Raw genomic sequence first — 14,054 nt, forward strand, 5'->3', positions numbered from 1 at the left:
TCTTATTGGGAATCATACAGTATCTTACATTAACACCATTTTATTTCTAGTGGATAGTTGTTTTATTGGAAATCATACAGTATCTTACATTTACACCATTTTCTTTCTAGTGGATAGTTGTTTTATTTGGAATCATACAGTATCTTACATTTACACCGTTTTCTTTCTAGTGGATAGTTGCTTTATTTGGAATCATACAGTATCTTATATAAACACCATTTTATTTCTAGTGGATAGTTGTTTTATTTGGAATCATACAGTATCTTACATTTACACCATTTTATTTCTAGTGGATAGTTGTCTTATTGGGAATCATACAGTATCTTACATTAACACCATTTTATTTCTAGTGGATAGTTGTTTTATTTGGAATCATACAGTATCTTACATTTACACCATTTTATTTCTAGTGGGTAGTTGTTTTATTGGGAATCATTCAGTATCTTACATTTACACCGTTTTCTTTCTAGTGGATAGTTGCTTTATTTGGAATCATACAGTATCTTATATAAACACCATTTTATTTCTAGTGGATAGTTGTTTTATTTGGAATCATACAGTATCTTACATTTTACACCATTTTATTTCTAGTGGATAGTTGTTTTATTTGGAATCATACAGTTTCTTACATTTACACTGTTTGATTTCTAGTGGATAGTTGTTTTATTGGGAATCATACAGTATCTTACATTTACATCATTTTATTTCTAGTGGATAGTTGTTTTATTGGGAATCATTCAGTATCTTACATTTACACCGTTTTCTTTCTAGTGGATAGTTGTTTTATTTGGAATCATACAGTATCTTACATTTTACACCATTTTCTTTCTAGTAGATAGTTGTTTTATTTGGAATCATACAGTATCTTACATTTACACCATTTTATTTCTAGTGGATAGTTGTCTTATTGGGAATCATACAGTATCTTATATTAACACCATTTTATTATACCCCACGCAACGAGTTGCGGAGGGTATAATGTTTTTGACCCGTCCGTCCGTCTGTCCATCCGTCCGTCCGTCAGTCCGTCAGTCCTGTTTCTTTTCATCGCAACTTCTCAAACCACACAACAGAATTTCACGAAACCTTTTCAGATAATAAGGACATACTATGTAGTTGTGCATATCGACGGGAAATTGCTATTCAATTTTTTTTCTAGGAGTTACGCCCCTTTGAACTTATTTACTTAATGTACTACTGCAACAGTTTGTCATCGCAACTCCTCTCAAACCACACAACAGAATTTCACGAAACCTTTTCAGATAATAAGGACATACCATGTAGTTGTGCATATCGACGGGAAATTGCGATTCAATTTTTTTTCTAGAAGTTACGCCCCTTTGAACTTATTTACTTTAATGTACTACTGCAACAGTTTGTCATCGCAACTCCTCTCAAACCACACAACAGAATTTCATGAAACCTTTTCAGATAATAAGGACATACTATGTAGTTTTGCATATCGACGGGAAATTGCGATTCAATTTTTTTTCTAGGAGTTACGCCCCTTTAAACTTATTTACTTTAATGTACTACTGCAACAGTTTGTCATCGCAACTCCTCTCAAACCACACAACAGAATTTCACGAAACCTTTCAAAATAATAAGGACATACTATGTAGATGTGCATATCGATGGGAAATTACGAGTCCATTTTTGGAAAGTTTGCTATAGCTTGCTATTGCTACTTTCCATAGCCATCGGCCTCAAACTTATGGTGACAGATTATTGCCATTTATTCTGATCCGAGATAATTTAGTACTGGTAATAGTGATTGAATACTGATTCTTGGAAGGTTCTTTTAAAATTTTGATTAACTTCTAATTTGACTGAATATTTAATAAAAAAGAATTGAATGTTCACCGACGATTCAGATGAATTTAACTTCATTTTGAAAATGAGTATCTCAAACACTACTTCGCGGATCTGCCATACGCTGAAGAGAAAATCACAAGAAATCTACGCCAGATTGCATCAGTTTCCTTCATGAAAATTTCATGAATGAACATTTTCCGCTCTACTTTGCCTGTTTACTATGTACGTACGTAAACGTGGTAAAAGCCCGAGAGTATCGAAAGAATCGGGAATGAGGGGCAAGCCGTCGGATAATTTGACAAGTGATAATGGTTGGTTAAACAAAACACAGGTGATAGAATATAAAATACTCGATAATTTTATGTGTTATGTCCAATGTCTCAGTAATTGACGAGTACAGGTAAATACGGTACCGGCTTTCATAAAAAGAATAATTTTAAAATGCATTGTTTTTTGCCAGTCTAAACATCGATCGAAAGGTTTTGATGCCAAAAAAACTTTGAAAACTTTTAATTTCGTAATTTATTAAATTAAATACATTCCAATGTGGATATAAGGGCCTTCACTCGTCCAGCATACACAAGTGGATCAAACTGACAGCAGAAGAACATTGACCAACGTCAATTCTTCTTCAGTCTCCTTCCAATAATTTACATCATTATACTTATACCATCTCTGGTGTATTATCGCAAATTCGTATCATATAGCATCCATATAAAAAGCAACCAGGTCAGCATCTACTTCTTGAGTAACATAGCTCAGGGTATGAAGAAAAGTGCTGTAGAAATGATTAAGGTTCATGAAATTATGATGATGTGTACCCTTTGGCTTAAAGGCTGCATTTCACCTCAAAATTTATATAGATTACATACAAACATGTGCAAAGCATGCCCTATTTAAATAGAAATTCAATTGCTTTGTTATCCAAACACAGAGGCAATGATTACCATAATATATCAAACGAATGGCTTACAACCAAAAAAATAAGAATGTAGCGTATATAAACCTTTTATTCATGTGGTCATACTGCTGTTGTTATGCTCCCACCGTATTGAGTTTTATCTTTGTTCTTCTGTAAGTATTTACATTCTTCCCTTACTTATAAGTACCTCTGTATATATCCAAAAATTCGTTTCTGTTCTCTTACTTTTAATAGGTTGCCTGAACCAAATTGTATGAAACTGATACGCAATGCTTATAACTACAATTCACAAGTCAAGTTTGAATTTTTGTTGCGTAACTTGTACCATTCTAGAAAAGTTGCTGGAAATTTAAGTTCTCTAAGTATAGTTTGTCTTAACCAAATGTTATGAAACTTATACACAATTCTCATTACCACAAACACTGATCAAGTTTGAATTTGTGGATTTATACTGCTCTAGATAGGGTTGTGCTTTGTTACAATGAAACCAGATGCTCTGCAGGGCACAGCTTTATACGACCACAGAAGTCGAACCCAGAACAGTTGGGACCAGTATGGACACAACATTCAAGCTTGATACAGCTCTGAATTTGGATTGCAATCAAATTGTTGACATAACATATTGGTTTCTGACACAAAACAAATGTCAAGATCTTACAATTCTATTGCACAATACTGTATAATTAGAATGAATACACAATGTTTATTAACCCATAATTCAGATCAAGTAAAAATTTTGGTAGTGTCACATTTACAGTTCATGAGTTTATAACGTTAATGCTAGCGAGGGCATCATTTGAGTCGCATGGACATGTTCCCTATTTTTGATTAAAGCCTTTAATATAAATTCACTTTCTTTACAGTTTTATTGATTTAAGTTACCTGTAACTGCCTTATTTATAAGTAAGGATGCAGTATTTGTTGCAAAGAACCAATGCTATCCAAAAGAGTTCAAAGAATGAAAATGTATTAATAACTATAGGCCACAATAAAGGTCGTCAATAATGAGAAATGTTTGTACCATATACATGTAGAAAGCTTTAACAGGCCCCGATATGAAACATGTGGAACAATTCAAACAAACAAAATTGCGTGTTAATTTACTAAAAACAAATATGAAGGACCTAAACCATTAGAAACATACTAATTCACAGGCCCTTGAAGTTGACATGGCATTGGTACTTAAAGAAATTAACAGCGCTTTCTGCATGTATATTTCATTATTTTAGATCTACAGTCATGACAGTTTAAGGTTGCAATCATGAGAAAATATCAAAACTTTTTATGATAAACATAAAAAAAGTGATTTTTGATAATTACTGATGAGACAATGGTTTAGTTTAAAACATCAAAGCTGTGATGAAATACATATTTGAAATAATACACGTCTATAACATTTTTGGAATAATACACAGCTAAAGTTGCAAACTTTCCAGAGGTGCTATCCAGCACTTTGATTTTTCTAGGAGTTACGCCTCTTTGAACTTATTTGCCTTAAGGTACTACTTCAACAGTTTGTCATCTCAACTCCTCTGAAACCACATAACAGAATTTCATGAAACTTTGTAGATAATAAGGACATACTACGTAGATTAGTCCGAGATTACTCTGACGTCCGACGGCTGTTTAGCCAGACAAGCTGGGGCCGTGGGACGTCAGAGCTTGTCCCATATCAAAAAGTGGATATTTGCCCACCCAAAATAGATGCGCTACTTCCTCGCTTTTGAAGCCGACTGAGGGCCTTGGAATTATATAAATCGGGCATCAATCTCTTCAGTTTTCATTTATCTCTTCATTTATATAAGTTTCACCTACCTGCCAAACCTTTCATTTTCTATATTTTAACATTTTTCACAGAGACCGATGATTTCTCCATGTTGCCTTTCATTTTCAAAGATTATCACGTGACCACGAGAAAACAGTGCAAATGACCATAATGTAACATCTCGTTCATTTACACTGTAAGTTACCTAAATGTCCGAGAGCTACCGATTGTTATTGTGGTTGGAACTAAATGCTAGTTACTGATCTCCTGTAAAAGGAGGTGAAAAAACGTGGTTGCTTCTAAATGTTATTCATCGATCTCCTAAATAGGAGGTAACAAAATATAAATATTTGCATATTTGAGTCTCGGGGCCACGAAATCTCTCGTAACTTGACATCCATTTGAAAGTGAAAGTCAAAAATGGAGAAATCATGAGTCTCTGTGAAAAATGTTAAAATATAGAAAATGAAAGGTTTGGCAGGTAGGTGAAACTTACATAAATGAAGAGATAAATGAAAACTGAAGAGATTGATGCCCGATTTATATAATTCCAAGGCCCTCAGTCGGCTTCAAAAGCGAGGAAGTAGCGCATCTATTTTGGGTGGGCAAATATCCACTTTTTGATATGGGACAAGCTCTGACGTCCCACGGCCCCAGCTTGTCTGGCTAAACAGCCGTCGGACGTCAGAGTAATCTCGGACTATACGTAGATATGCATATCGACAGGAAATTTTTATTCTTTTTTTTTTCTAGGAGTTACGCCCCTTTGAACTTATTTGCTTCAATGTACTTCTGCAACAGTTTGTCATCTCAACTCCTCTGAAACCACACAACAGAATTTCATGAAATTTTGTAAATAATAAGGACATACTATGCATGTAGATGTGCATATTGACAGGAAAATATTATTCAATATTTTTTCTTATACAAATTTTTTTCCTTACACTTATTTAATTTCTCCAATGACAAGGTTGGGACGTGGGGTATGTGAGCGTGCTCACTACGGTTCTTTAATTTCTAGTAGATAGTTGTCTTAAAGGGAATCATACATATATTCTTATATATTTTTTATATTTTATCGATATTTGATGTTATCGCATTTGCCAAAGTCTGCATAAGACCTTGACAAAATATTGTTGAATAACAATTATATGTCCTTTAAGAAGAATATTGTGTAATACAAATTAAATTGAACATTTATTTTTCAGCCAATAGGTTATTTAGAGAAAAATTGGATGGCTGAAGAATTTTCTGGTGGATGTTATTCTTCTAATATGCCACCTGGTGTACTGACAACTATGGGCAGGTAACTAGGCCATTGTATAAATTTATGATCAATTTTTAGCTCACCGGGCCCGAAGGACCAAGTGAGCTTTTCTCATCACTTGGCGTCAGGCGTCCGGCGTTAACTATTACAAAAATCTTCTCCTCTGAAAATACTGGGCCAAATTAAACCAAACTTGGCCACAATCATCATTGGGGTATCTAGTTTAAAAAATGTGTCCGGTGACCCGACCAACTAACCAAGATGGCCGTCATGACTAAAAATAGAACATAGGGGTAAAATGCAGTTTTTGGCTTATAACTCAAAAACCAAAACATTTAGAGCAAATCTGACAGCGGTAAAATTGTTTATCAGGTTAAGATCTATCTGCCCTGAAATTTTCAGATGCATCAGACAACCCATTGTTGGGTTGCTGCCCCTAAATTGGTAATTTTAAAGAAATTTTACTGTTTTTGGTTATTATCTTGAATATTATTATAGATGGAGATAAACTGTAAACAGCAATAATGTTCAGCAAAGTAAGATTTACAAATAAGTCAACATGACCAAAATGGTCAGTTGACCCCTTTAGGAGTTATTGCCCTTTAAAGTCAATTTTTAACCATTTTTCTCAAATCTTAGTTAACTTTTACAAAAAACTTCTCCTCTGAAACTACTGGGCCAAATATTACCAAATATAGCCAGAATCATTATTAGGCTATCTAGTTTAAAAATTGTGTTTTGTGACCTGGCAAACCAACAAAGATTGCCGCTATGGCTAAAAATAGAACATAGGGGTAAAATGCAGTTTTTGGCTTATAACTCAAGTGTTATTCGTGTTATTGGCATGACCCTTTAGGGTGTTTATTTAGCAATATGAATGTACAACAATTAAAATTAACAAGTCACTTAACACTGCAATAAAATGCATGTTTCAAAGTTTGGATTATTAAAACAATGTTTGGTAATCATGGTAATTAAAAAAGTATCTTCAAATGTACAAATCTTCTGTTCTGCCTACATATAGAATTAATAGAGAAGAGAATTAAATTGATATTTCAATCTTCTAGAAATTACTGTCAATGGTTATCTGTATAAAAAGTATATATTTAGCTGTTATACTATGAAACTGTACCAAGTCTTTACTATTTAGTGTTAAAATAAGCATAAAAAATCATATTGCCCAGTATAACCCACTATTACCAATTTCTGGGAGTATTGCCCAGCCCGGGAAAACCCGGGTTTTCCAGGGCGGGTAATACTTTGCCAACCCTGTTAATAGTGCAGGGATACAAGTGGTCCCCTAGCTCCTCTTTATTGTAAATGATGTCATAAAAAGTAACACAAAAATACTGAACTCCGAGGAAAATCCAAAAAGGAAAATCCAAAATCAAAAGGCAAAATCAAAAGTCCAAACACATCAAACGAAAGGATAACAATTGTCATATTCCTGACTTGGTACAGGCATTTTCTAATGTAGAAAATGGCGGATTGAACCTGGTTTTATAGCTAGCTAAACCTCTCACTTGTATGACAGTCGCACCAAATTCCATTCCATTGTCAACGATGCATGAACAAAACAAACATACTCAAAGAGTAAAAATGTCAAAAATGTCATAAAGGAGCGCATTTTTGATGAACTTTTCCCGTGAAGGACATAACTCAAAAGTTGTCTATTGTAAAGTAGTCCTATAATATAAGACTTCGAAGGTTAATATCATTTTAACAACCAATATGTTTATCACATATTTTCTTTTTACTGTCAATGTTGAACCTCGAAGTTCAACATTGATAATAAAAAAAAATATCCAATAAAAAAGGTTGAATGCACCTTCGAAGTCTTATATTATAGGACTATATAATAATTATTGTAAAGGAAATATGTCCTTAAGAAATACAAAAAAAATGAATTGCTTTGCTTTGCACCCATTCTCAAGGCTACATTTCATGTAGTTCATGTAGGATATTTAAGTAATTTGTATCAATTAAACTCATCAGAGATACCAGGATCAACATTTTATGTTTTTGCCAGACGTGCGTGTCGTCTGAAAAAGACTCATCAGTGACGCTCAAACCAATGTTTAAAAGGCCAAATAGAGTACAAAGTTGAAGAGCATTGAGGACCAAAAATTCCTAAAACATTTGCCAAATACAGCTAAGGTAATCTATTCCTGAGGTAGAAAAGCCTTAATATTTCAAAAATTTAAAGTTTTGTTAACAGTTAATTTATGATTATGAACATATCAATGATAACTTAAGTCAACACATAAGTGCTGACTACTGGGCTGGTGATGCCCTCGGGGAAATTAATCCCCACCAGCATTAGCATCGACCCAGTGGTTGCAAATAAACTCATCATAGATACCAGGATCAAGATTTTATATTAACGCCAGACGCGCGTTTCGTCTGAAAAAATGATTAATTATAATCAGCTTTGTCTTGTATGAGTTCAAAAATATATGTTGATAATTAATTTATTATGGTTTATGTCCCTAAGAATTGTATATTCTATTGAAAATTGCATTGTCAGTGACCTAAAGCCTCATTTCTTCAAAAAATGGTTTATACCTGTATTGGCATAGCAAAGTTGAAAAAAAAAATCACTGACTATCAACCATTTAGATAGGAATTGTGTCTCCTTGAAATAAAAAAAAGTGTATATGGAAATAAAGTGTTCACACCCATACTTTCATTGGAGAATTTAAAAGAACCACAATAACATGAGTTCTCTACCATTGAACAGATTAAATATTTGTGCATCAGTTAGGGACAGTACTGGAATGCTGTTCTTTCATAGATCAAAGACTGAAACAATTGAATCCCAGAAGTTGTCTATATACAATCCTCTCATAACAAGAAAAAAAAATGCTATAAATAAGTTTATCGATATTTTCATTTTTCTTTTGATATTTTTTGTGATAATTTTTCATATCATGCTACTCACTTGAGATGGAAAATAATGATAGAAACTGAGGAGGCACGTGGCGTTGCTAATGAAATTGACAAGAAATTGACAACGTTGTCATAGGTAAAATAGCCATAAACAGATGATCATTGGTCATCTCAACTTGATTGGTTTTCTCGATTTCGCCGTACCGGCTCAAGCGAGAAATCAATATTGTTCAGATGATCAACAATAATCTAAAATTATAAAGGGTAGCACAGAAACTTTATGGAATATCTCATATGTCTATTGACTGCTTAACAGGTGCTCCAATAGGGGAATTGAGTGTAAACATTTAACTAACTTTTGAAGATGTTTGCAAGAACCACACGGACGAATTCATTTTGCTGGAACTGAAACAGCAACCAAATGGGCAGGATATATGGATGGTGCAATTCAGGCAGGATACAGAGCAGCTAAAGAGGTCTGTCACTTTGAAAAAATATTATTTTGTAACTTGTCATATTGTGTCACCCTTGTCCTATTTGTTTAGGATTTAGTTTCATTTTTTTTGGTTCCACATTCCCAGTTTTACAAAAAATCAAAAAATGTAATTTTATTAATGGCCCTTTGACTGTAGGATTAAATGTAATAGTCAAGCATCAAATTCCCCCTTTTACCAACTGTAAGCAAAAGTGAGCATACACTATTTTATTGTCAATCATAACTAGTCCCATCCTATTTTTGAGATATCATTAGTGTCAATCCTAGTAATGTTTTCATGAAAAATCATAATTTAATAATGATCATGAAGGGTATCCCATTTCCTAGCCTGTCATCCTGATCCAATCACATACTTTGTTAATCAGGGCTAGGCCCAATACAATTCACACGAATAACTATCAGGGATGAACAGGACTGAATTTCTACGCATGTGTGTGTTCTATAAAAAAGAAATATATCTACATCATAATTAATTAACTGGTGATTCAGGATTTTCATCAATAATGTGTTGATTAGATTTGCTAAATTATTCAAAATTTGCTTTTCATATGAAAGTAAATTAATTCTCATTTGAAAATACATTACAAATATTTCCTGCTATACGACAAGATGACATAATCACACGGTACATCATCCTAACATCCAATTGAAGAAACCATGAGGTTGTATTTCGCCTTGCTCTTAGTAACTGTTGAGCAGTGATCCAGGACCACAGGCTATCCCATTTCTATCCTTTAGAGTAATATATTTGTATGATACGCTTGCATCTTCTGTACATAAATAAATTAGTGTTATCGTCATGTAGGGTACCCCATTCAATCCTTCTATACAGTGATATGCTTTCATCCTCTGTACACAAATAACAGTTATTTTTGTCATAATAGTTCAATGAAATCAACCAATCAATGAACTGGATTTTGGTGTTTCAACCACCAAGTTTGTACTCCTATTATTGAGTAAAGTTTTATGACCAAGAACCCTGGTCATCTACTCACGACTCAAATAGGTGTGACAAGGCTTTTATAAAGTGAAGGGTTGACCATATTTTGTTAAACCAGTTTAGTCAACCCTTTAGTTACTGCTTTACATAGACGTGGTTGTTTATGTTTATATAATAGAAATAAGATGTGGTATGAGTACCAATAAGACTATTCTCCACCACAATGTGTAAAAAGGAAACAATTATAGGTTAAATTACTGCCTTTAACACTGTACCATGTCTCACATCAAACAGCAAGCCATGTAGGGCCTGAAATTGACTGGTGTAAAACAATTCAAACAGGAAGATTAGGAGTCTAATCTATAAATAAAATAATAAGAAACACTTATGAACACCATCAATAAACAACAAACACTAAACAACAGGTATAAAACTATATATAACTATGAAAGGCTTTATGAACACATTATCAAAGATACATTAAATTTCTTGTTGGTATATGACAGGTGATACAGAGAAAAGAAGGGAAGGCCATCCAAGTTATAGAAGAAGAGCCACCAATGGTTGTAGAGAGAGACTGGATAGAGAATTGGTTACCTTCAGTGACAGGATTACTCTATTCTGTAACTGTTGGACTGATCAGTGTTTGTGCTGTTTTCTTGTGGAAATTGATATAAATTCTATTTTCTTAATGCAATGACAATCAGAAAAAAGTCAGTTAAAATCTTAATTTTTTTTTTCAAATAGGCGTATGACTTTGTGATGAAGAGCAGCAATTAAGACACCATTCCTTTGCTTTTTGTCTATTTTTTTGCTTGGCATGTAATGAGATGGATGGATTCCCATATATCCTTTGTTTTTCTATTATTTTAGTTGTTAAAAGTGCTTTCTAATAATCAAGATTTTTATATGAATATTTAGTTGTTTAACATGTTTTATTTTCTTTTTTTACATGTAAATTAGAGTCTTTTTGTTAATGATAGAGAATTGACAACTGAAACTCGATCATAAACATTAACTTGGAAATGAATTTCTCTCATTCTTCGTCAATTTATCCCTTTCTGCGCCAATTGTATAAAAAAATTTAAACCACGTATGACGTCGAATTTTCTTGCTTTCTTCTGAATTTCCTATTGTGACGACATGAAAAAGGCGACCATGCCTGATAACGTCACATAGAAATAACACATCTTATTGAAGATCATTCGAAAAGAAGGAATACGTTTGCCTGCATATTGTTTGAAAATCATTAGAGAAACAGATTCTACCACCAAATCTCGTGTAATACGATATTTATCCACTCTCGACAGTTAAATTTTAAATATTCAAAACGCCCGGCGATCCTCGCGTTTTAAATTTGAAAATTTAACTGTCGAGAGTGGATAAATATCGTATCACACTCGATACAGTGGTAGAATCTATATTTCTCTAATTCTTTACAATACAGAATTCAGCTTACTGGATATACATGTATATTGTTGAGATGCAATAATCGAATAAATAAATTACCAGTTGTCAGCTAATATCAAATTAATCATATACTACAACAGGGACTCAGTTGACTGCACATTTATTAATTATTGACTTTTGAAGAGGTCAATACCTTGTATATGAACCTGTTCAGATTAAATTGACCGAGGAAGAATTAGGAGTGTCAATATAATATAACAGCTCCATATATAATGTAATGACTGGGTGGAAGTCCTTAATTTTTATATACATGTAAATATTGTATTAGGAAAATGGCGTTCAATGTTCTTTCTGTGTATTTTTAAATTGTATTTTGCAAGAATAATAACATGTTATTGAAAAAATCAATAGCTTTTAATGACAGCTTCATAGCTTGTTGCATTAGCTTTCTTGTATTCTTAGCGTCTGCTTTTAACATATGAAGTTCTTGAAATATCCAGTGATAAACTTGCAAATTTTGTCTGCTGCAGCGCTTTCACTGTGGTTGTTATGTGTGACGCCATAAATCTAAATTTAGCAAGATTTTTTTTATATTGACCACCGATATACATATAAATAGAAACATAGCATCAATATATGTAAAAATAGAAACAATGCTACGGATACGTAAAATAACCTTTGTAACACGTGATCGTTATATCCAATGAAAATAGTAGAATGTTACGCCATATGCAATATTTATAGATTGTCATTGATCATCTCAACTTGATTGCTTGTGGCACTTTTGCCGTCCCTGCTCAATCGAGAAAATCAATATGTTTATCGCTTTTTTACCCATGACAACATGGTCAATTTCATGTCAATTTCACAAGCAACACCACGTGCCCCTTAGTTTTTAGCGATAATTTTATATCACTCAACTCCGCTGTGAAAGAAAATGATCAGTAAGTAAGATCAAAGATTTTTTTTTTAAATAACAATGTATATTGTTGGGATGCCCTAATTGAATAAATCAGTTGCCCGTTGTCAGCTACTATCATTTCATCTGCAAATTGGTGAATGGTTATACAAAGTGACTAGAAATAAGTTTTGTAATCTGACATGATCTTTTTAAAATTTAGTAAATTGTTATTCCGAATACTTTTTAAAATGTTTAATGTTTTTTATGAAAGTTTACTGTGATTGTTATAAATTGACATTGTATATATATATAATATTTATTCTAAAATCATTTTAATCACTAAGTTTTCATTGTTTATTTATGAAAGTTTACTCTGATTGTTATAAATTGACATTGTATACATGCATAATGATACAGTTGTTATACCCCACGCAACGAAGTTGCGCAGGGTATAATGTTTTTAACCTGTCCGTCAGTCCGTCCGTCAGTCCTGTTTTTTGTCATTACAACTCTTCTCAAACCACACAACAGAATTTCACGAAACCTTTTTAGATGAAAAGGACATATTATGTAGTTACGCAAATCAACAGGAAATTAAGATTCAATTTTTTTTCTAGGAAATACGCCCCTTTGAACTTATATGCTTCAATGTACTATAAGAATATACTATCTAGATGTGCATATCGACTGGAAATTACGATTCAAATTTTTTTCTAGGAATTACGCCCCTTTGAACTTATTTACTTTAATGTACTAATGCAAAGTTTTGTCATCGCAACTCCTCTCAAATCACACAACAGAATTCCATGAACACTTTTCAGATAATAATGACATACTATGTAGTTGTGCATATCGACGGGAAATTACGATTCAGTTTTTTTTTCTAGTAGTTACACCTCTTTGAACTTATTTGCTTTATGCCCGCGTCACACTGTCCCGATTTTTACGCAGATGGCAACACGATTATGGAAATTTTCAAAATCGGGACTGATCGTTTCCAGATCGGGCTATTCGTAGTGCCATCTTTAATCATCGTAGAACCATCGGCCACTTTTTCTGGCCTTCGGGGACCACTTCGGGAAGGGTTCTTAATTTTTTAACATGTTAAAAAATCCCCGAAGATGCGTCCGATGTTGAGGGTTCGTATTGAGTTCGTATCACCATCCTCACCATCGTAATGTCACCGGGAATGCATCTTTGAACATTGTATTGCATTCGTGTTTCCATCGTTACCATCGGGCAGTTTTGACATCACGATGTCTACACGAATGAATCACAAAGCTACCCGAAGGTCTTATGATGGCAACACGACTTCTCGAAGACCTAGTAATCCCGTCGTGTTGCCATCAAATAAAAGTATGAAGGCGACAAGATGGAACTACGACGGCAATAAATCCAGCTAAATGTAAGTTAATATTCGCGCTAAAATAAATTTAAAGTGCCATTCGCGATATGCACTGGTCAGTCTATTACGACAGTTAAGAAAGACGTTCACAAAACATGGAGCTCGTATCATATGGTTCTATGAGAACAAGAAAGGCGACAGCGTTTGTTTCTATTTATTCAAATGGAACACGAAGAGCAGCTATTACAGGTTCAGGATTTACTATTACAAGTAAAATATTATTTTTTTGTCAATTTTTCATATC

General features: G+C 33.5%; 1 protein-coding gene across 2 annotated transcripts in view; it reads left to right on the forward strand.

Annotated features, from left to right (window-relative positions):
- LOC134708281 (amine oxidase [flavin-containing] A-like) overlaps positions 1-12,695 on the forward strand; it is a 64,460-nt gene extending 51,765 nt beyond the window's left edge. The window contains exons 11-13 of one of the 2 annotated variants that reach the window (XM_063568695.1): positions 5,711-5,808; positions 9,023-9,134; positions 10,601-12,695. In XM_063568695.1, coding sequence (XP_063424765.1) covers positions 5,711-5,808; positions 9,023-9,134; positions 10,601-10,771 — 381 coding nt within the window. In that variant the 3' untranslated portion in view covers positions 10,772-12,695. Of the gene's footprint in view, positions 1-5,710; positions 5,809-8,974; positions 9,137-10,600 lie in introns of those variants that run through there. The other variant, XM_063568696.1, reaches the window with a different exon arrangement.
- The last annotated feature ends 1,359 nt before the right edge of the window (positions 12,696-14,054 follow it).

This window comes from Mytilus trossulus, chromosome 2, assembly GCF_036588685.1.
Source record: "Mytilus trossulus isolate FHL-02 chromosome 2, PNRI_Mtr1.1.1.hap1, whole genome shotgun sequence".
NCBI classification, from domain to species: domain Eukaryota; kingdom Metazoa; phylum Mollusca; class Bivalvia; order Mytilida; family Mytilidae; genus Mytilus; species Mytilus trossulus.